This window comes from Salvelinus namaycush, unplaced genomic scaffold, assembly GCF_016432855.1.
Source record: "Salvelinus namaycush isolate Seneca unplaced genomic scaffold, SaNama_1.0 Scaffold46, whole genome shotgun sequence".
Classification (NCBI taxonomy): domain Eukaryota; kingdom Metazoa; phylum Chordata; class Actinopteri; order Salmoniformes; family Salmonidae; genus Salvelinus; species Salvelinus namaycush.
The window spans coordinates 361,382-385,337 of NW_024061153.1; the positions used below are offsets into that span (position 1 = coordinate 361,382).

The 23,956-nt window shown below is 41.9% G+C and overlaps 1 protein-coding gene and 1 pseudogene across 1 annotated transcript; both read left to right on the plus strand.

The window, feature by feature from the left end:
* The first annotated feature begins 6,765 nt into the window (after positions 1–6,765).
* The window catches only part of LOC120041403, a 173,977-nt pseudogene continuing 156,786 nt past the window's right edge, over positions 6,766–23,956 (plus strand).
* Positions 19,106–23,505, plus strand: LOC120041405 (piggyBac transposable element-derived protein 4-like). The gene is made up of 2 exons (XM_038986361.1): positions 19,106–19,137; positions 21,226–23,505. Exon 2 carries the CDS (start codon positions 21,260–21,262, stop codon positions 23,003–23,005), a length of 1,746 nt encoding a protein of 581 aa, XP_038842289.1. The 5' UTR covers positions 19,106–19,137; positions 21,226–21,259; the 3' UTR covers positions 23,006–23,505.

Sequence of the window (23,956 nt, forward strand, 5' to 3'; positions counted from 1 at the left end):
ATTCTGCCTCTATACAACTTTGTATGCGCTGTTTGTTGGCAACCTTGTTATTTACGAAGTTTTTGGAACATATTCCTGTTGGAAAGTTACACAAATTATAACCTGAACTAATGTGTGGTTTTAAAGGGGCATTCTACTGAAGTTCTACACTTGAATATGTTGTTCAGTAAGGTAGGAAATGTTTAAGTGGTAATCTGCCATTGGTACATATATTTTTGGGACTTTTAAATTCGATTTATTGAATTCTCCATGTGGTCTATATTAAAGTGCACTTAACTTTGCATAACAGGCTTTTAAAATTCAATATTGGTGCATCATTTCTACTTAAAATATCAAAGGGGTGCAAAAAGCCTCCATTTAGTGGAACGACCCTTTTACATTTACAACACAAACAATATTTTACAAAATCATGATGAAAGTGCCCATTTTAAGCCCTTTTTAGACATTCATGCCTCTTGTAAGACCCTATGATTGTAGTAGAAGATCATAAGTTGACTGTCTGTCTGATGTTGTCGTTCACACAGGAGAGAGACATGACTATCGTGGATCCTCTGGGGAGCCTCAACAACATCCTGATGCTGACGAGTCAGAGAAGAGTCTTTCCAGACCAGAACACCAGATGGTACAGCTTGGTCTGGTCTAGCATACAGCTTGCTCTATCTGGGTCTGGGCTGGGTTTTTGTAACGCACTTCATGACAACAGTGACATCAGCATCCATAATGATATGTGTCTGTGTCCCCTCTTTATGGTTACCAGGACAACGCTAGCACTTCTGTCCTACTGAAGTCCCTATGTCGTGCCTCTCCCGGTAGCAACTTACTGCTGGGTATGAAGAGATTGTCTGTGCAGCTGGTGGACTGCAGGAAAACAACGGGGCTGAGTGGAACTGTGAGAGGAGAAGAGAAGAAAGGATCAGATTTGACTCATCAAAGTAAGTAGTTTAGTTTGAACAAATACAATGGTTCTGCTTCTGACTGGTATCTGTTACCAGGACAACCAGCAGAGTTCTGTTCAATTCATTATTTCTCAATGATGCTTTAAAGGAGAAGTTTACCCAACATCCAGAAACTCCTAAGTGATTCCATACATTGAAACTAGTCCAGTGGATATTTTCCCTCTTTCTCCCTGTAGTGCTGTACTGAAACAGCTGCAAAAACGTGACTTGTGATGTTGCTGCATGCGGGCCTCGTTCTGCTGCTTTGCCAGTTAATTTGTTATTTTATTAAAGCTTTGGCCTTTGGCCTTTGGATTGGATTGTTTATTTATGTCTGAGGGGAAAAAATGTCAACCCATAAATCCTATCCAAACATGATGATGTCATAGTGAATTCATGACATCTGAATAAATATTTTCATGCTTTATAATATGGTTATATACAGTTTATATATTTATATATGTACTGAACAAAAATATAAACGCAACATGCAACAATTTCAACGATTTACAGTTCAAATAAGGAAATCGGTCAATGTAAATAAATTCACTAGGCCGTAAGCTATGGACTTCGCGTGACTGGGCAGGGGCGCAGCCATTGGTGGGCCTGGGAGGGCATAGGCCCACTCATTGGGGTTCCAGGCCACAAAAGGGTTTTATTACGGAGAGACATACTGGCTGGTCTCAGTTTCCCATAGGTGAAGAAGCCGGATGTGGATGTACTGGGCCGGCGTGGTTACATTTGGTCTGCAGTTGTGAGGCCGGTTGGACGTACTGCCAAATTCTCTAAAACAACGTTGGAGGCGAATTATGGTAGAGGAATTTACAGTACCAGTCAGAAATTGACATTCCAGGGTCTTTTTTAATTTTTAAAAACTATTTTCTACATTGTAGAATAATAATGAAGACATGAACTCTGAAATAACACATATGGAATCATGTAGTAACCAAAAAAAGTGTTAAACAAATCAAAATATATTTTATATTTAAAAAATCTTAACGTAGCCACCCTTTGCCTTGATGACAGCTTTGCACACTCTTGGCATTCTCTCAACCAGCTTCATGAGATAGTCACCTGGAATGCATTTCAATTAATACGTGTACCTCGTTAGAAGTTCATTTGTGGAATTTCTTTCCTTCATAATTATTTTGAGCCAATCAGTTGTGTTGTTACAAGGTAGGGGTGGTATACATTTACATTTAAGTCATTTAGCAGACGCTCTTATCCAGAGCGACTTAAAAATTGGTGCATTCACCTTATGATATCCAGTGGAACAACCACTTTCAATAGTGCATCTAACTCTTTTAAGGGGGGGGGGGGGGGGGGGGGGGTTAGAAGGATTACTTTATCCTATCCTTGGTATTCCTTAAAGAGGTGGGGTTTCAGGTGTCTCCGGAAGGTGGTGATTGACTCCGCTGACCTGGCGTCGTGAGGGAGTTTGTTCCACCATTGGGATGCCAGAGCAGCGAACAGTTTTGACTGGGCTGAGCGGGAACTGTACTTCCTCAGAGGTAGGGAGGCGAGCAGGCCAGAGGTGGATGAACGCAGTGCCCTTGTTTGGGTGTAGGGCCTGATCAGAGCCTGAAGGTACGGAGGTGCCGTTCCCCTCACAGCTCCATAGGCAAGCACCATTGTCTTGTAGCGGATGCGCGCTTCAACTGGAAGCCAGTGGAGAGAGCGGAGGAGCGGGGTGACGTGAGAGAACTTGGGAAGGTTGAACACCAGACGGGCTGCGGCGTTCTGGATGAGTTGTAGGGGTTTAATGGCACAGGCAGGGAGCCCAGCCAACAGCGAGTTGCAGTAATCCAGACGGGAGATGACAAGTGCCTGGATTAGGACCTGCGCCGCTTCCTGTGTGAGGCAGGGTCGTACTCTGCGAATGTTGTAGAGCATGAACCTACAGGAACGGGTCACCGCCTTGATGTTAGTTGAGAACGACAGGGTGTTGTCCAGGATCACGCCAAGGTTCTTAGCACTCTGGGAGGAGGACACAATGGAGTTGTCAACCGTGATGGCGAGATCATGGAACGGGCAGTCCTTCCCCGGGAGGAAGAGCAGCTCCGTCTTGCCGAGGTTCAGCTTGAGGTGGTGATCCGTCATCCACACTGATATGTCTGCCAGACATGCAGAGATGCGATTCGCCACCTGGTTATCAGAGGGGGGAAAGGAGAAGATTAATTGTGTGTCGTCTGCATAGCAATGATAGGAGAGACCATGTGAGGATATGACAGAGCCAAGTGACTTGGTGTATAGCGAGAATAGGAGAGGGCCTAGAACAGAGCCCTGGGGGACACCAGTGGTGAGAGCACGTGGTGCGGAGACAGATTCTCGCCACGCCACCTGGTAGGAGCGACCTGTCAGGTAGGACGCAATCCAAGCGTGGGCCGCGCCGGAGATGCCCAACTCGGAGAGGGTGGAGAGGAGGATCTGATGGTTCACAGTATCAAAGGCAGCCGATAGGTCTAGAAGGATGAGAGCAGAGGGGAGAGAGTTAGCTTTAGCAGTGCGGAGCGCCTCCGTGACACAGAGAAGAGCAGTCTCAGTTGAATGACTAGTCTTGAAACCTGACTGATTTGGATCAAGAAGGTCATTCTGAGAGAGATAGCAGGAGAGCTGGCCAAGGACGGCACGTTCAAGAGTTTTGGAGAGAAAAGAAAGAAGGGATACTGGTCTGTAGTTGTTGACATCGGAGGGATCGAGTGTAGGTTTTTTCAGAAGGGGTGCAACTCTCGCTCTCTTGAAGACGGAAGGGACGTAGCCAGCGGTCAAGGATGAGTTGATGAGCGAGGTGAGGTAAGGGAGAAGGTCTCCGGAAATGGTCTGGAGAAGAGAGGAGGGGATAGGGTCAAGTGGGCAGGTTGTTGGGCGGCCGGCCGTCACAAGACGCGAGATTTCATCTGGAGAGAGAGGGGAGAAAGAGGTCAAAGCACAGGGTAGGGCAGTGTGAGCAGCGCCAGCGGTGTCGTTTGACTTAGCAAACGAGGATCGGATGTCGTCGACCTTCTTTTCAAAATGGTTGACGAAGTCATCCGCGGAGGGGGGAGGAGGATTCAGGAGGGAGGAGAAGGTGGCAAAGAGCTTCCTAGGGTTAGAGGCAGATGCTTGGAATTTAGAGTGGTAGAAAGTGGCTTTAGCAGCAGAGACAGAAGAGGAGAATGTAGAGAGGAGGGAGTGAAAGGATGCCAGGTCCGCAGGGAGGCGAGTTTTCCTCCATTTCCGCTCGGCTGCCCGGAGCCCTGTTCTGTGAGCTCGCAATGAGTCGTCGAGCCACGGAGCAGGAGGGGAGGACCGAGCCGGCCTGGAGGATAGGGGACATAGAGAGTCAAAGGATGCAGAAAGGGAGGAGAGGAGGGTTGAGGAGGCAGAATCAGGAGATAGGTTGGAGAAGGTTTGAGCAGAGGGAAGAGATGATAGGATGGAAGAGGAGAGAGTAGCGGGGGAGAGAGAGCGAAGGTTGGGACGGCGCGATACCATCCGAGTAGGGGCAGTGTATACAGAAGATAGCTCTATTTGGTAAAAGACCAAGTCCATATTATGTCAAGAACAGCTCAAATAAGCAAAGAGAAACAACAGTCCGTTACTTTAAGGACCACCACAGGAATGGAAGACCCAGAGTTACTTCTTCTGCAAAGTATAGGTTCATTAGAGTTACTAGCCTCAGAAATTGCAGCCCAAATAAATGCTTTACAGAGTTCAAGTAACAGACACATCTCAACATCAACTGTTCAGAGGAGACTGCATGAATCAGGCCTTCATGGTTGAATTTCTGCAAGAAAACCACTACTAAAGGACACCACTACTAAAGGACACCACTACTAAAGGAAACCACTACTAAAGGAAACCACTACTAAAGGACACCACTACTAAAGGAAACCACTACTAAAGGAAACCAACAAGAAGAGACTTGCTTGCACCAAGAAACACGATCAAGGGCCATTAGACTGGTGGATATCTGTCCTTTGGTCTGATGAGTCCAAATTTGCGATCTTTGGTTTCAAACGCAAGTAGGTGAACGGATGATCTCCGCATGTGTGGTTCCCACCGTGAAGCAAGGAGGAGAAGGTGTGATGGTGTGCGTGTGCTTTGCTGTTGACACTGATTTATTTAGAATTCAAGGCACACTTAACCAGCATGGCTACCACAGCATTCTGCAGCGATATGCCACCCCATCTGGTTTGTGCTTAGTTAGACTATCATTTGTTTTTCAACAGGACAATGACCCAACACACCTCCAGGTGGTGTAAGGGATAATTGACCAAGACGGAGGGTGATGGAGTGCTGCATCAGATGACCTGGCCTCCACAATCCCCCGACCTCAACCAAATTGAAATGGTTTGGGATGAGTTAGACCGCAGAGTGAAGGGAAGGCAGCCAACAAGTTCTCAGCATATGTGGGAACTCCTTCAAGACTGTTGTTGGAAAAGCATTCCAGGTGAAGCTGGTTGAGAGAAGAGTGTGCAAAGCCGTCAAGGCAAAGGGTGGCTAATTTGAAGAATCTAATATATATTTTGATGTAACCCTTTTTTGGTTACAACATGAGTCCATGTATTTTTTCATAGTTTTGATGTCTTCACTATTATTCTACAATGTATAAAATAGTAAATATAAAGAAAACCCCTTGAATGAGTAGGTGAGTCCAAACCTTTGACTGGTACTGTACATTAAATTCCCTGGCGACAGCTCCAGTGGACATTCCTGCAGTCAGCATGCCAATTGCCCGCTCCCTCTGAGACATCTGTGGCATTGTTGTGTGACAAAACGGCACATTTTAGCGGCCTTTTATTGTCCCCAGCACAAGGTGCACCTGTGTAATGATAATGCTGTTAAATCAGATTCTTGATATGCCACACCTGTCAGATGGATGGATTATCTTGGCAAAGGATAAATGTTCACGAACAAGGATGTGAAAATTTGAGAGAAAATAGCTTTTTGTACATATGGGAAAATTCAATCTTTTTTTTCAGCTCATGAAACATGAAACCAACACTTTACATGTTGAGTTTATATTTGTGTACAGTGTAGTTTCTATCAGTTTTAGGAACATCTGCTGTCATAGTGAATTCATGTGAATGAACAAGCCTTTTCAGACTTTAAAATATGGCTGTATATAAACTTACTATATATAGTTACTATCAGTTTTAGGAACATATGCTGTCATTGTGAATGAACAAGCCTTTTCAGACTCTATGATATGGCTGTATATAAACTTACTATATATAGTTACTATCAGATTTAGGAATGTCTACCCAAAATATCTCACCGTATTTTTTACTTTACCCAAACTGTCATGACATCAGTAACAGTCAAAATGTTGAAAATTTGTCAACGTCTAAATAACAAACTGGGCCATTTTTAAATAGTGTGTCAAACGGGGAGATGTTATGTTCTTAAGTTATTTTATGTTTAAGGAAGTGCGTAGGTCACATTCTGTATCATACAGCTATGAAGTTAGATATTTAGAACCACGTGCTCGATTGGAATCCAGCGACGTCTGTGTCTTCAGTGTCCTAGAACTGTTTAGTTTTTTGTGTTCTGACTTGTAAAACAGAATGAATAAAATAAGTAATGTAAACATATTATTAGTAATTACCAGGAAGCTCGACAACATTTCTTTTAAAATCACACTAAGATTGTTAAAACTGGCCTCAGGTTATTGAGGGATCTGATTAGGATTTACCCTCGTAGCAAGGCCGTTTTATCATGTGGAGGTTTCATTCAGGTCTCTATTTAAAAAAACACACTGTCTTTGGCAGGAGAAAGACCAGACTCAGAGGAACCAGAGCCAGGGACGTCCAAACCAGCAAGACGACACCAGTGTTCCCACTGTGGAAAGTGTTTTAACCAGTTTGGGGACCTGAAACGACATGAGAGAATACACACAGGGGAGAAGCCTTACCACTGCTCCCAGTGTGGAAAGGGTTGTTACCTCTTATGGGAGCTTAAACAACACGAGAGAATACACAATGGGGAGAAGGCTTACCATTGCTCCCAGTGTGGAAAGAGTTTTAACCAGAAAAGCTACCTGAAAAAACATGAGAGAATACACACAGGGGAGAAGCCTTTTCACTGCTCCCAGTGTGGGAAGTGTTTTTACCAGTTAGGGGACCTAAAGCGACATGAGAGAATACACACAGGGGAAAAGCCTTATCACTGCTCCCAGTGTGGAAAGTGTTTTAACCAGTTAGGGGACCTAAAACGACATGAGAGAATACACACAGGGGAGAATCCTTACCAATGCTCACAGTGTGGAAAGAGTTTTAACCAGAAAAGCTACCTGAAAAAACATGAGAGAATACACATTGGGGAGAAGCCTTACCACTGCTCCCAGTGTGGAAAGTGTTTCAACCAGTTAAGGGACCTAAAACGACATGAGAGAATACACACAGGGGAGAATCCTTACCAATGCTCACAGTGTGGAAAGAGTTTTAACCAGAAAAGCTACCTGAAAAAACATGAGAGAATACACATTGGGGAGAAGCCTTATCACTGCTCACAGTGTGGAAAGCGTTTTACCCACTTACATAACCTGAAAACACATGAGCTAAAACACAGGTGGTGAAGCCTTACCACTGCTCCCAGGGTGCAAAGGTTTTGCCCATTTTAGGAAGCCTGAAAGAACACATGAGACAGCACACAGAGGAGAAGGCTTAGAAAAGCTCAGACTGCGGGAAAACATATTACTCATCACAGTCACTTAAACATCATGTGCGAATCCACACAGGAGAGAATAATTACTTCTCCTAGTGTGTAAATTTATATTTCACATCACATTAACTTAAAATTCATCAGAGAACATACACAGTGCTCCAATTGTCTTATATTGTTGCCTGAGAATGTGTTTACCTGTTTGTACCATATTAAATGAAATGGTTCAAAGTATACTCAAATGTATGTTTTTGTAATAAAACATGAATTGAATATGGAGTATGTCAGTTTGAATATAGAGTAGATCAGATTCCATGTGTTTAAATGGTCATTTCTGTTTATCTGTGTGTCATTCCTCCAGCACTACAGATAATCAAGTGATATTTGCCTGTAATGCATTTGCTCCATTGTTTAAATTTGCATTGTTGGTCCACTGATGATTTAATGAAATGAAAATGTTCACAGACTCTGTAATGCAAAATGTTAATTGTATGTGTCCACATATCTGCGTATGTGACTAACCTCGTGAAACTGTCCTATTATAATCTCCTGTTCCTGGGAGTATCATCCTGTGTTGCAAACCAGCTGCACCTGTGTCCTTGTATGAATAAAGTCCCTCCCAGGAACAGGAAACTATAAAGATATGTGCTCATCACCCAATGCTTCAGGAATTAGACTGTCTACACTGCGCTGTGTAACTCTGTTATTCTCTCTGAGCTCAGAAATAAAGAATCTTGGTTTGACTTGGACTCCAGCAGATCCTTATTTTATAATATCCACCACAACTCTCCCACGGATTGCTGTTCATCATTGTCTCAATGAAGAGTTCTTTGTTTTACTTTCCTGGGGTCATTTACAAGCCTCCCACTGGTTGAATAAATGTTGTTTCCACGTCATTTCAACAAAACAAATCCATGTGATGATGTTAGATCAATGCAGAAAACTGATTGGATTTGTAAAAAGCCATCAACATCAGGAATCTTTATTTATTTTTCACCCAACTTGTAAGCTAAATCCAATGACAGGTGACATTTTGTGTTGATTTCATGTTGAATTCACGACTCAAAGAAATGTAAATAGAAACTAGATGTTGAGCTGACGTCTGTGCCCAAAGGGCTGGTTTGAATAAGTGGCAGGTGTTGGATCAATATCCACCTTAGTAGCTAAGTTTCCGTGCAATTTGCGACAGATTTTCATGTGAATATTCTCAAATATGTACAAAACAATATATGCATTTTCTCACCAGAAATGTTTCTTTCAAACAGACTAATTGCAGACATAAGGCTTTGTGTGACAAATAAAAAAACTTTTGCTGTTAAAATCCCATATACCGTATGAAAAATACAAGTTACATGGGTTTCCATCACATTTTCAACTCTACTGAGGGTTTAAAAAGCTGTTTATATATTATATAGCAAACGTGCTCTTGTCCTGTGCACTGTAGTCAGCAGCTCACATATACAGTGCTGGTAGGCTACCTACATGATGAGATTATTATGGATGAGAGAGATATTATTTTATTTGTCAAATGGAAACCAAGCATCAATCATCATGTCACCAGAAGAATACCATCAAAATGTATTGGAAAGGAGCATCAAGCTCATCACATGCAGTTTCACCACCCCGTGAAGTTCATAACTTATTTAATCTGTAGCCTAATAAACTGCATGGGTTCCCAAGTCGTAGAGGGAGGACCACACAACATATCATCACGTGACTCCAAGTTAACTGAGATGTGATGGTTATTATATAAATATTTGCACATGAAGGAGTTTCCATCGCCATTTCTCATTCATACATTTTTACTGACACAAAAAGACCCCACCATGTAAAACGAACTAACAAATTGTCTGTCTGCATTAATAAAATTGTACAGGCATATCCTGTTTCCATCAGCCCCGTCATTACTTTTGAAATGGTTGGATCAATATCCACCTTCATGATATGGATGAAGCCTGATTTGGAATGTCTGAGTAGTTCTATCTGATGTCATAATACACCCCTCTGATAATCAAGTGATATTTAGAATGTCTGAGTAGTTCTATCTGATGTCATAATACACCCCTCTGATAATCAAGTGATATTTGGAATGTCTGAGTAGTTCTATATGATGTCATAATACACCCCTCTGATAATCAAGTGATATTTAGAATGTCTGAGTAGTTCTATCTGATGTCATAATACACCCCTCTGATAATCAAGTGATATTTGGAATGTCTGAGTAGTTCTATATGATGTCATAATACACCCCTCTGATAGTGATACATTTGCTCCATTGTTTCCATGTGTCACGTCCTGACCATAGTGCTTATGTGTTTTGCTTGTTTTAGTGTTGGTCAGGATGTGAGCTGGGTGGGCATTCTATGTTGTGTGTCTAGTTTGTCTGTGTTCGGCCTAATATGGTTCTCAATCAGAGGCAGCTGTCAATCGTTGTCCCTGATTGAGAATTATATATAGGTGGCTTGTTTTGTGTTGGGATTTTGTGGGTGGTTGTTTCCTGTCTTTGTGTTTTCTATGCACCAGCTAGGACTGTATCGGTTTGCCACATTTTGTTATTTTGTATTTGTAGTGTTCACTGTTTATTCCTTTAATTAAACATGTTGAGCACTGGCTACGCTGCGTGTTGGTCTGATCCCTGTTACACCCCCTAATCTAGTAAAGAGAGTGAAGGCTGCCGTTACATCATGTCAGTTGGTTTCCCACTCTGATGATTTATATCTGACAGAGGGGCTGTAAAGGAATAGTATGGTGACATCTTAGTGGGGCATATTTGGAATGTCTGAGTAGTTCTATATGATGTCATAATACACCCCTCTGATAATCAAGTGATATTTGGAATGTTTGAGTAGTTCTATATGATGTCATAATACACCCCTCTGATAATCAAGTGATATTTGGAATGTCTGAGTAGTTCTATATGATGTCATAATACACCCCTCTGATAATCAAGTGATATTTGGAATGTCTGAGTAGTTCTATATGATGTCATAATACACCCCTCTGATAGTGACACATTTGCTCCATTGTTTCCATGTCAGTTGGTTTCTCTGATGATTTATATCTGACAGAGGGGCTGTAAAGGAATAGTATGGTGACATCTTAGTGGGGCATATTTGGAATGTCTGAGTAGTTCTATATGATGTCATAATACACCCCTCTGATAATCAAGTGATATTTGGAATGTTTGAGTAGTTCTATATGATGTCATAATACACCCCTCTGATAATCAAGTGATATTTGGAATGTCTGAGTAGTTCTATATGATGTCATAATACACCTCTCTGATAATCAAGTGATATTTGGAATGTCTGAGTAGTTCTATATGATGTCATAATACACCCCTCTGATAGTGACACATTTGCTCCATTGTTTCCATGTCAGTTGGTTTCCCACTCTGATGATTTATATCTGACAGAGGGGCTTTAAAGGAATAGTATGGTGACATCTTAGTGGGGCTTTAAATAAATAGTATGGTCACATTTACAGGTTGTGGCTCAGTATTCTTAGTATGATGTGAAAAAAGAACAATCAACTATTTATTGATAATGTATATTCCTATTCAGCTTCTACATCTGCATAGAGGCAAACAGTATCTTAAAGTTGAATATATATATATATATAAATTGTACACTTCTATTTTCACAATTTGAATTATTATTCATCAAAAACTATACCAACAATACACTGCAGCTTTGACATCAAGAAGAGATTGGGCTGATGGGTGTTGGTGCTACTATACAGGTAAGGCTGTCCAATATGAATGTTCAATACACACAATAGGTTGATCAGTAGCCAGTTAGCTAGCTGCTACAGTCCAATATAAATGTTCAATACACACAATAGGTTGATCGGTAGCCAGATAGCTAGCTGCTACAGTCCAATATGAATGTTCAATACACACAATAGGTTGATCGGTAGCCAGTTAGCTGTGCTGCTACAGTCCAATATGAATGTTCAATACACACAATAGGTTGATCAGTAGCCAGTTAGCTAGCTGGGCCAGTAACCGAAAGATCTCTGGTTTGAATCCCAAAGACAACTAGGTGAAAAATCTGTCAATTTGCCCTTGAGGACAGCAGCAGCAGGAGCCTCATGTTTCTCCCATTCTTCTCTGCAGATCCTCTCAAACTCTGTCAGGTTGGATGGGGAGTGTCACTACAAAACTATTTTCAGGTCTCTCCGGAGATGTTAAATCGGGTTCAAATCTCTACCATAACGTCCTGCTTGGTGGAGTGATGCAGAGATGGTTGTCCTTCTGGAAGGTTCTCCCATCTCCACAGAGGAGCTCTGTCAGAGTGACCATTGGGTTCTTGGTTACCTTCCTGACCAAGGCCCTTCTCCCCCGATTGTTCAGTTTGGCCGGGCTGCCAGCAGTAGGAAGGGTTTTGGTGGTTTCAAACTTCTTCCTTTTAAGATGATGGGGACCTTCAATGTGGCAGAAATGTTTTGGTCCACTTCCCCAGATCTGTGCCGTGACACAATCCTGTCTCGAAAGGAGTATATCACATCAAATACAGGCTACTTAAAGTTCAAGTTAGATCACACATATGCTCGTACACTTGTCTCATTTTTACAAAAATAGAATTGTGCTTTTGGTCATGCAATATTTTCTTTATATATATATATATACTGATCATACCAAACATTTGGAGAGAAATAAACGTCCTAATATAGACTAGGAACCTCCTCCTTTTCCCTCAGAAGAGCCTCAATTTGTCGGGGCATGAACTCTTCAAAGTGTCCAGAGCCTTCCACAGGGATGTTGGCACATGTTGACTCCAATGCTTCCCACAATTGTGTCATGTTGGCTGGATGTCCTTAGGGTGCAGTGAAGGCTCCTCAGGGAAGGATGGTCTTCCCCTTCCTCCTCTGAGGAGCCTCCACTGCACCCAAAGGACATCGAGCCAACATGACATAATTGTGGGATGGGATTTTCAGTGAGTTTCAGAAGAAAATAAATTGCTAAAACATTTTTAAAAAATCCTTTTTGATAAAACTATACTAAATATAATCACATCACCATCATCATTAAATAAAAAAATAATTGAATAAAACATACTATTTTGCATCCTCCTCTGGGTACATTGACTTCAATACAAAACCTAGGAGGCTCATGGTTCTCAAGGCTTCCATAGACTTAAACAGTAATTATGACAACTTCCGGAGGACATCCTCCAACCTATCAGAGCTCTTTCAGCATGAACCTTCTCCGCTGTGCAATGCGGTTTCCGAGCTGGTCATGGGTGCACCTCAACCCCGCTCAAGGTACTAATCGATATTATAACCGCCATCGAGAAGAGACAATACTGTGCAGCCGTATTCATGGGTTGGCACCCCCCATTGGGTTGTGCCATGGCGAAGATCTTTGTGGGCTATACTCGGCCTTGTCTCAGGATGGTAAGTTGGTGGTTGAAGATATCACTCTAGTGGTGCGGGGGGTGTGCTTTGGCAAAGTGGGTGGGGTTATATCCTGCCTGTTTGGCCCTGTCCGGGGGTATCATCGGATGGGGCCACAGTGTCTCCTGACCCCTCCTGTCTCAGCCTCCAGTATTTATGCTGCAGTAGTTTATATGTCGGGGGGCTGGGGTCAGTCTGTTATATCTGGAGTATTTCTCCTGTCTTATCCGGTGTCCTGTGTGAATTTAAGTATGCTCTCTCTAATTCTCTCTTTCTCTCTTTCTTTCTTTCTTTCTTTCTTTCTTTCTTTCTTTCTTTCTTTCTTTCTTTCTTTTTCTCTCGGAGGACCTGAGCCCTAGGACCATGCCTCAGGACTACCTGGCATGATGACTTCTTGCTGTCCCCAGTCCAGCTGGCCGTGCTGCTGCTCCAGTTTCAACTGTTCTGCCTGCGGCTATGGAACCCTGACCTGTTCACCGGAGGTGCTACCTGTCCCAGACCTGCTGTTTTCAACTCTCTAGAGACAAACGTTTCTTAAACAGAAAAAAACGGGATAAACATACCTGAATTTGTCAAATAAAATCAAACTTTATTTGTCAAATGCGCCGAATACAACAAGTGTAGACCTTACAGTGAATTGCTTACAAGCCCTTAACTAACGGTACAGGTCAGGAAGATTTAAGAAAATGAGCAAATGACCAAAAGAAAAAAATTATAAAAAGTAACGCAATAAAATAACAATAACAAGGCTATATACAGGGGGTACTGGTACCGAGTCAATGTGCGGGGGTACAGGTTAGTCGAGGTCATTTGTACATGTAGGTAGGGGTGAAGTGACATTTCATAGATAATAAACAGCAACTAGCAGCAGTGTACAAAACAAATGGAGGTGGGGTCAATGTAAATCGTCCGGTGGGCCATTTGATTAATTGTTCAGCAGTCTTATGGCTTAGGGGTAGAAGCTGTTAAGGAGCCTTTTGGTTCTAGACTTGGTGCTCCGGTACCGCTTGACGTGCGGGAGCAGAGAAAACAGTCTATGACTTGGGTGACTGGAGTATCTGACAATTTTTTGGGGCTTCTTTATAATTGTCCTGGATGGCAGGAAGCTTGGCCCCAGTGATGTTCACTACCCTCTGTAGTGCATTACGGTCAGATGCCGAGCAGTTGCCATACCAGGCGGTAATGCAACCGGTCAGGATGCTCTCGATGGTGCAGCTGTAGAACTTTTTGCGGATCTGGAGACCCATGCCAAATCTTTTCAGTCTCCTGAGGTGGAAAAGTTGTTGTCGTGCCCTCTTCACGACGGTCTCGGTGTGTTTGGACCATGATAATTAGTTGGTGATGTCTTCAAGACTGTCTCTCACCTAAAAAACCTATCTCGACCTGTGTGCACCTACGTTCTAAACTTTCATTCATAGGCTAGGTTGTAGCAATCTCATGATGGGTATAGGGAAAATTCTAGTATCATGTAGTAGCCTAAACCTATTGCTGTTACATTGAACAGGGTGAATGGAATATGAATGACAGTTATCCAATATGCTGTAATAGAATTAAGGCCATGCTCATAAAAAAACAAATCGTTCTGCCTCATCTTAAACGGCACTGTTAGGATGGTGGACCACTCTTAGTACACATGGGAAACTGTTGAGCTGGAAAAACCCAGCAACTTTGCAGTTCTTGACACAAACCGGTGCACCTGGCACCTACTGCCATCCCTCGTTCAAAGACACTTCAATATTTTGTCTTCCCCATTCACCCTCTGAATGATACACATACACAATCCATGTCTCATTTGTCTCAAGGCTTACAAATCCTTATTTAACTCATCTCCTCCCTTTCATCTACACTGATTGAAGTGGATTTAACTAGTGACATCAATAAGGGATCATAGCTTTAGCCTGTATTCACCTGGTCAGTTTATGTCATGGAAGGAGCAGGTGTTCTTAATGTTTTGTAGACTCAGTATAAAGCACTACAGATAATCAAGTGCTATTTGAATGTGATGCATTTGCTCTGTTGTTTACAGCGGGGTTGGGAAATTCCAGTCCTCGAGGGCCTGATTAGTGTCACAGTTTTGCCCCAGCCCCAGCTAACACACCTGACTCCAATAATCACCTAATCATGATCTTCAGAATGCAATTTGATTAATCAGCTGTGTTTGCTAGGGAGGGAGAAAAAGTGTGACATCAATCAGGCACCGAGGACTGGAGTTGCCCACCCCTGGTTTACAGGATGATTTGTATCTTAAAGAGCGTAGCTTTGAGGGAATAGTACCGTCACATCTAAATAAAAACGAATGTAAAAAATGAACAGAGCAAATGTGTATTAAAACACTACCTAATCAAATAAGTATTTATTCAACATTTACATATTCATATTGTAATGAAACAGTAGGGAGCAGGTCTCGAACCCTCGACCTTCTAGCCAGAGGTCCGGCGCGCTATCGACTGTGCCGCAAAAGCATGCACGTGCGGCATGGTCGATTTCTGCGATTATAAACCCAGGGTCGCTATTATTATTACACTATTAAGCTTCTACGTCTGTATACGGGACGGTATTATTTGTAAGACGTAAGAGAAAATATATCATCTTATTGTTAAATTATTATGACGTTCTTTCCAATACAAAAGTGTAGTAACTATTGTTTCCAAACTGCGTTACCCACTCCAGCCAGCAGAAGGTGATGGGAGTCTTTCAGGTGATGCTTCTTGCGTGACGTATAATCTAGTGGACGGGACAGGAGGCTTCTTCAACAGCGACAAAAGGCTTCTGGTTTAACCACGCGGTGCTTTGCTAGCAAACCTAAAACTCTTTAGACCATTCTTGTGTATATTACTCTTAGTGTTTCGAACATAATTCTGTTTACCTATCTACTGGTTCATTTATAAACGTAATTTGCTTGTTAAATTAGCAAATGTGTTACATTGATACTGCACTAGGCTAATTTCCCGGAGCATAAACGCACAAATCTAGACGGAGAAAGAAACTCTGGTGAAAGGAGGCAAAGAGGCTTGAAGAATGAAAATGGAGAAACAAGAGGATGATATTACAGTGAAAGAGGAAGATGGGAAAGAGGTTGTCAAAGTGGAAAAAGAGGTAGAAGCTTTCAGAATCAAAAAGGAGGAAGATGCCGTAAAATTGAAAGAAGAGGAAGAACCTTTTAGAGTAAAAGAGGAGGATATCGCAATAAAAGAGAAGGAGACTGAAGTTCCGATTACCACCAGTGAGTACTGTCTTAAAAACAGGGACACAAACTATGCAGTTGTTGAACTGTGTTTTTTAAAGGGGCATTCTACTGAAGTTCTGCACTTTGATATGTTGTTCAGTACTGTAGGAGTTGTTTAAGGGGCAATCTGCCATTGGTACATATATTTTGTGCACTTCAAAATTGTATTTATTGAATTCTCTATGTGGTCTATATTAAAGTGCACTTATTCTAATATAACAGGTTTTTAGAATATAATATACAGTGCATCATTTCTACTTAAAATATCAAAGGGACGCAAAATGCACCCATTTTGTGGAACGGCCCTTAAACATTCGCATCACAGTGGTGGGAAAAGTACGCAATTGTCATACTTGAGTAAAGTACAGATACCTGAATAGAAAATTACTCAAGTAAAAGTGAGTCACCTAGTAAAATACTTCCTGAGTAAAAGTCTAAAATATACTTTAGTATCAAAAGTATATAAATAATTTCAAATTCCTTATATTAAGCAAACCGGATGGTGCCATTTTCTAGTTACATTTTTTATTTTATTTACGGATAGCCAGGGACACACTCCAACTCTCAGACAATCTACAATTGAAACGTGTGTTTAGTGAGTCTGCCAGATCAGAGGCAGTGATGATTACCAGGGATGTTCTCTTGATTAGTGCGTGAATTGGACCATTTTCCTGTCCAGCTAAGCCTTCAAAATGTAATGAGTACTTTTGGGTGTCAGGGAAAATGTATGGAGTAAAAAGTACATCATTTTCTTTAGGAATGTAGTGAAGTAAAAGTCAAATTAGTCAAAAATAGTAAAGTACAGATTCCCCGAAAAACTACTTAAATCGTACTTTAAAGTACTTTTTACTTAAGTACTTTATACCACTGATCACAAAAAAAAGAAGCATAATTAAAGTGGCTAATTTAGGCCCTTTTTAGCCATATATTCATTGTAACACTCTGTAATTGCAATAGAAGTTCATAAGTTTACTGTCTGTTTGATGTTCTCGTTCACACAGGAGAGAGACATGACTATCCTGGATCCTCTGGGGAGCCTCAACAACATCCTGCTGACGAGGAAGAGAAGAGTCTCTCCAGATCAGAACACCAGATGGTACAGCTTGGTTTGGTCTAGTATACAGCTTGCTCTATCGGGGTCTGGGTTTCTGTAAGGCACTTTATGACAACAGTGACATCAGCATCCATAATGATATGTGTCTGTCCCCTCTTTATGGTTACCAGGAAAATGCTAGCCCTTCCACCCTCCCGGAGTCCCCGTGTCGTGCCTCTCCCGGTAGCACCTTACTACTGGGTATGAAGAGGTTGTCTGTGCAGCTGGTGGACTGCAGGAAAACAACGGGGCTGAGTGGAACTGTGAGAGGAGGAGAAGAGAAGAAAGGATCAGATTTGACACATCAAAGTAAGTGCTGTAGTTTAGTTTGAACAAATACAATAGATCTGCCCACTGGTATCTGTTACCAGGACAACCAGCAGAGTTCTGTTAGTTGACATGAAGATGGACTGGTATCTTTTACTAGTAGGGCTGTCCCAGACTAATAAACATCTTGTTTGACTTAGTCACCTGTTCTTTCGACCAATCAATTGGTACACATTTTAAACGTGTATTTCTATATATACACTACCGTTGAAAAGTTTGGGGTCAATTAGAAATGTCCTTGTTTTTGAAAGAAAAGCACATTTTTTGTCCAATAAAATAACATCAAATTGATCAGAAATACAGTGTAAACATTGTTAATGTTGTAAATGACTGTTGTAGCTGGAAATGGCAGATTGTTTTATGGAATATCTACATAGGCGTACAGAGGCCCATTATCAGCAACCATCACTCCTGTGTTCCAATGGCACTTTGTGTTACCTAATACAAGTTTATAATTTTAAAAGGCTGATTGATCATTAGAAAACCCTTTTGCAATTATGTTAGCACAGCTGAAAACTGTTATGCTGATTTAAAGAAGCAATAAAACTGGCCTTCTTTAGACCAGTTGAGTGTCTGGAGCATCAGCATTTGTGGGTTTGATTACAGGCTCAAAATGGATCAATTAGCCTTTTAAAATGATAAACTTGGATTAGGTAACACAACGTGCCATTGGAACACAGGAGTGATGGTTGCTGATAATGGGCCTCTGTACGCCTATGTAGATAATCAGCCATTTCCAGCTACAATAGTCATTTACAACATTAACAATGTCTACACTGTGTATATGATCAATTTGATGTTATTTTAAATGGACAAAGAAATTGCTTTTCTTTCAAAAACAAGGACATTTCTAAGTGACCCCGAACTAATGAATGGTATTGTATATCCTCACACCATCCATGTTGTAAACAGCGTTCTGCATGAATTCCGACTCAACTTGCAACAAAACAATTTTATGAAATCTAATTTTGTTAGAAATCTAACATTGTTTAACATGGTCAAGTTCGGTTCCTGTGCAATCTTCAGACACTCTAGAAGGCAACCAAACTTGTTTCATCATTCTACATTACGTATTGGCTATACAACACCTGAATTAGCCCATGAAGGGTCTTGGTCCAATGACCACCTATCGTTTTGAAACCTAGCTAGATAGCCAATGAGCTGGGCTTTCCAGCAGTATGTGAATGCCGTTTGTAGGACAAACAGCCATCATGCTAGAGCTGTGCACAACAGAGTTCATTCTCTGGTGAAAGGAAACAGGACGCACTGTAGTTTACGTTTCACAGCAGTTCCTTCTCTTCTACAAACTTCTCAAATCTGAAAAAGTTAAACATGGCTACTAAGAGTGGAAAAGCTAAATCTCAGTCCAAGTATAAACATTTTGATGATATTATTGCAGAAATTGACCAGGAGAGTGACACAGAAGGAATGGATGAGGACTCTGTGAGTGACCACAGTTATGATTCCAGTGCGGAAGAAATGTTTTTGGAAGGAAAAGATCCACTTTTAGACCAGTAAGTAAAAAAGGTTTTTGCTTCTCATGCTAATGCAGTTGTTTAAATGGTCGCATATTAATTTGATATTATATATATATATATATATATATACACACAGTCGAAGTTTACATACACTTAGGTTGGAGTCATTATAACTCGTTTTTCAACCACTCCACAAATTTCTTGTTAACCTCACTAGGGTATGTGGGACGGATAAGTTCCCACCTCGTCAACAGCCCGTGAAACTGCCGGGCGCCAAATTCAAAACAGAAATCCCATAATTTAAATTCCTCAAACATACAAGTATTTCACACCATTTTAAAGATACACCTGTTGTAAATCCAGCCAAAATGTCCGATTTCAAAAAGGTTTTACGACGAAAGCACACCAAACGATTATGTTAGGTTAGAGCCAAGTCACAGAAAAATACAGCCATTTTTCCAGCCAAAGAGAGGAGTAACAAAAAGCAGAAATGGAGGTAAAATGAATCACTAACCTTTGATGATCTTCATCAGATGACACTCATAGGACTTCATGTTACACAATACATGTATGTTTTGTTCGGTAAAGTTCATATTTATATCCAAAAATCTGAGTTTAGGCGGGACGCTACTGTCTCACTTGGCCAAAAGCCAGAGAAAATGCAGAGCGCCAAATTCAAATGAATTACTATAAAAATCTAACTTTCATTAAATCACACATGAAAGATACCAAATTAAAGCTACACTGGTTGTGAATCCAGCCAACATGTCAGAATTCAAATAGGCTTTTCGGTGAAAGCAAACAATGCTATTATCTGAGGATAGCACCATTGTAAACAAAGAGAGAGAAGCATATTTCAACCCTGCAGGCACGACACAAAACGCAGAAATAAAAATATAATTCATGCCTTACCTTTGACGAGCTTCTGTTGTTGGCACTCCAATATGTCCCATAAACATCACAAATTGTCCTTTTTTTCGATTAATTCCGTCGATGTATATCCAAAATGTCAATTTATTTGGCGCGTTTGATCCAGTAAAACACCAGTTCCAATTTGTGAAACGTGACTACAAAATATCTCAAAGGTTACCTGTAAACTTTGGCAAAAAATGTCAAACTACTTTTGTAATACATCTTTTGGTATTTTTTTACGTAAATAATCGATAAAGTTGAAGATGGGATGATCTGTGTTCAATACAGGATTAAAACCAATTGTAGCTAGCTTTCTGGTCACGCGCTTCTAACAAACAGGACACTTTCGAGTGACCCTCCTTCAAGATGGCCGTACTTCTTCATTACACAAAGGAATAACCTCAACCAATTTCTAAAGACTGTTGACATCCAGTGGAAGCGGTAGGAACTGCAAGAAGGTCCCTTAGATATCTGGTTTCCCAATGAAAACTCATTGAAAAGAGAGTGACCTCAAAAAATAAATCTGAATGGTTTGTCCTCAGGGTTTCGCCTGCTAAATAAGTTCTGTTATACTCACAGACATGATTCAAACAGTTTTAGAAACTTCAGAGTGTTTTCTATCCAAATATATCATAATCATATCTTATCTTCTGGGGATGAGTAGCATGCAGTTTAATTTGGGCATGCTTTTCATACAAAATTCTGAATGCTGCCCACTACCCAAGAGAAGTTAACTGCCTTGTTCAGGGGCAGAATGACATATTTTTACCTTGTCAGCTCTGGGACTCGGTCCGCCAACCTTTGGGTTAGTGGCCCAACGCTCTAACCACTAGGTTACCTTATCGCCCCAAGGTTCCACATCATCAAGCAACATGGTCTGTTTGGTGCTGTTCCATTCACTCCATTCCATTGTTATATAAATAGCCATTGGAGGCTGTTGAGGGGAGGGCGGCCCACAACAATGGCCGGAATGGAGTAGAATGGAACAGCACCAAACAGACCATGTTGCTTGATACCATTCCACTCACCCCACCCCGGCCACCACTATGAGCCGTTCTCCCCTGACCAGCCTTATTCACCATTGATAAACACACACTTCACCGTCGTGATTATGTTCCCTCTACTCTATATAATAGACATCTGTTTATTTTACGTGTCGATACAGGGCTCATCTGTAGAAGTATTCTTACTGATTGTTTTTTTCTTACACAGTGCCAGGGACTCGGATGAACAATGGGAACCCACAATGTCAAGGTGTCCATCCCCCACTAATTCAGACGCTGAAGCTGGTTCATCCAGCCGGACCCCTGCTGTCTCCTGCTCCACACCTTCCCCTGCCCGGCCATCTAGAGGTGTGAAGAGGCCAGCCCAGAAGCGGAGGAGGCCCAGTGAACCAGCGGCAACTACCACCGAGGCAGAGGACCGTTGGCACACTGTGCTAGAAGATGATGTGGAGCCACTTCCACCAACATTTAGACCGAAAAGGCAGCCAGGACCTCAGCTGGACATGACTGCAAAGTACAGCCCCCTTCATCTTTTCCAGATGTTTTTCTCCTTGTCAGTTCTTGATTCGCTGGTTTCTAACACCAACAAGTATGGGGCTAAGACACAAGCAGGCAAGAAAGAGGCATGGAACCCCATTTCCGTCCAAGACCTGTACTGTTACATCTCACTGGTTATTTACATGGGGTTTGTGAAGTGTAAAAACCTCAAGGACTACTGGAGAACGTCAACACTCTACCAACTGCCTTTCCCCTCCACTGTCATGTCTTCTAAAAGGTTTCTGACTATCTCGCAGGCGCTTCATATCAGTGACCTACAAGTTGATGAGGACAATGACAAGAAGAGAGGCACAGCAAGCTTTGATAGGCTCTGCAAAATCAAACCTCTCTACCCCAGCATGGTTGAGGCTTGCAAGACCCATTTTCAACCCAACCAGAACCTGTCCATAGATGAGAGGATGGTAGCCTCAAAGGCTGGAATTGGCCTCAAACAATATATGAGTAACAAGCCAACAAAAGGGGGGTACAAACTGTTTGTTTTGGACGATTCTGTGTGTGCCTACACTTGGAATTTTTTTGTTTACGAGGGGAAATCCATCTCAGCCACCGGTAAGGGACTTAGTTATGATTCCGTTATGGAATTATTAGATTTTCAACTGCTGGGGACGGGCTACAAACTGTTTGTGGACAACTTCTACACAAGCCCTACCCTGTTCACAGACCTGAGGAAGCTGAATGTGTGGGCTTGTGGCACCATTCGTCCCAACAGAGTGGGTTTTCCCAAAACAAAAGTCAACGACATGCCTAAGCGGGCTGATAGGGGTACCATGCGATGGATTCGTAAAGATGACCTGCTCTTTGTAAAGTGGATGGATACCAGAGAGGTGGTCATGTGCTCCAGTATCCACAAATCGTACAGTGGCGATCAAGTCGTCAGGCGTGTGAAGGACGCTAATGGGGAACAGACCACTAAAAATGTTCCCATTCCTGCTGCTGTGAAGGATTACAACAAGAGCATGGGAGGTGTGGACCTGTCAGATGCTCTGATAGGCTACTACAATGTTCTCCACAAGACAACGAAATGGTACAGAACATTGTTTTATCATTTCATCGACATTGCTGTGGTGAATGCATTCGTCCTTCATAAGGAAATGGCTAAGAGCTGTGGACAGACCCCCATGACACAGCTAGCCTTCAGAAAGCTGCTCATCCAGGAGCTTGCTGGCTACGGCACAAAGTCCACTGCAGCACCTTCTGCCCCCTCTACCTCTGTCCCTTCTGCTCCTGCCACCAGTGGTGTTCACATGCCCGAATTCATAACTGCAGGCATGAATGTGCCTCGGGGCAAAAAGGCCACAGCATGGAGGCGTCGTTGTGTTCTTTGTCACATGAAGTCCCCCATCACCTGCACGACTTGTTCGGTTTGCCTCTGCTTTACAGCAGAAAGAGACTGCTTTGGGACTTGGCATCAGCAGCACAATATTGTGTAGAGGACTGAGGATCTTCCAAATACTGTCATTCTAAAGTTGTTTTATTTTATTTTTTACTTTGTGTGGTTTGTGGTGTTGTTCAACAGTGATATTGGATCCCTGGGCTGCTAACTTGGCCCTTAAATGTTTCACTTCTGTGTTTGGAGATATTGGATCAGCATTCTTGTCACATTTCCCGTTAGTACCTTTTATGTAGGGAAGCTAATGATCCATCATTTATGACATTCCTGGGAGTGTGTAGACTAAGCATTTTTGTATTTTCTATGTAGTTATTTTCTTGAAAAAAATCAATTTGGCCATTTGGGCAACTCGTGTGGGACACCTGGGTGACTTCATACTAAATGTCATGTAACTCGCTCATTCTTGACGTTATCAGTCTGACTTTGCACATGTACTGTTGCCCTGTTGTGGACAACATATAAATGACCCCCAGCGTCCTATATCAATGTATGTCCTTTCTTTTGCATTTCAAAGATTATCAAATAAAAATTTAAAACATGTTTTTATCTTTTACCAGCTGTGTTATATTCTCCTACATTAATTTCACATCTCCACAAACTTCAGTGTTCCCTTTCAAATAGTATAGAATATGCATATCCTTGCTTCAGGTCCTGAGCTACAGGCAGTTAGATTTGGGTAATTTTAGGTGGAAATTGAGATGAAGGGTCCTATCCGGACGAGGTTTTAACCTGACCCAACCATTCTCCTCCCTCTCCTGCTGGCTTTCGCAGATTGTGCCATTACTCTCCTGAAGTTGCCGCATTGACCAATCATGTCAATGAGAAGCTATACAGAGCTGTCCTCATTGGTACAACATTTGGGAGGCGCTTGGCGGTTCAGTACGGAGCTCCATTTGGCCTCTGGAGGCTGAGACTAAAATCCAATTTATGCTTTATCCAAAAATTTAGTATTTTTTAGGATTAGTCCCTACAACCGCCTTTCTTAAAGTAT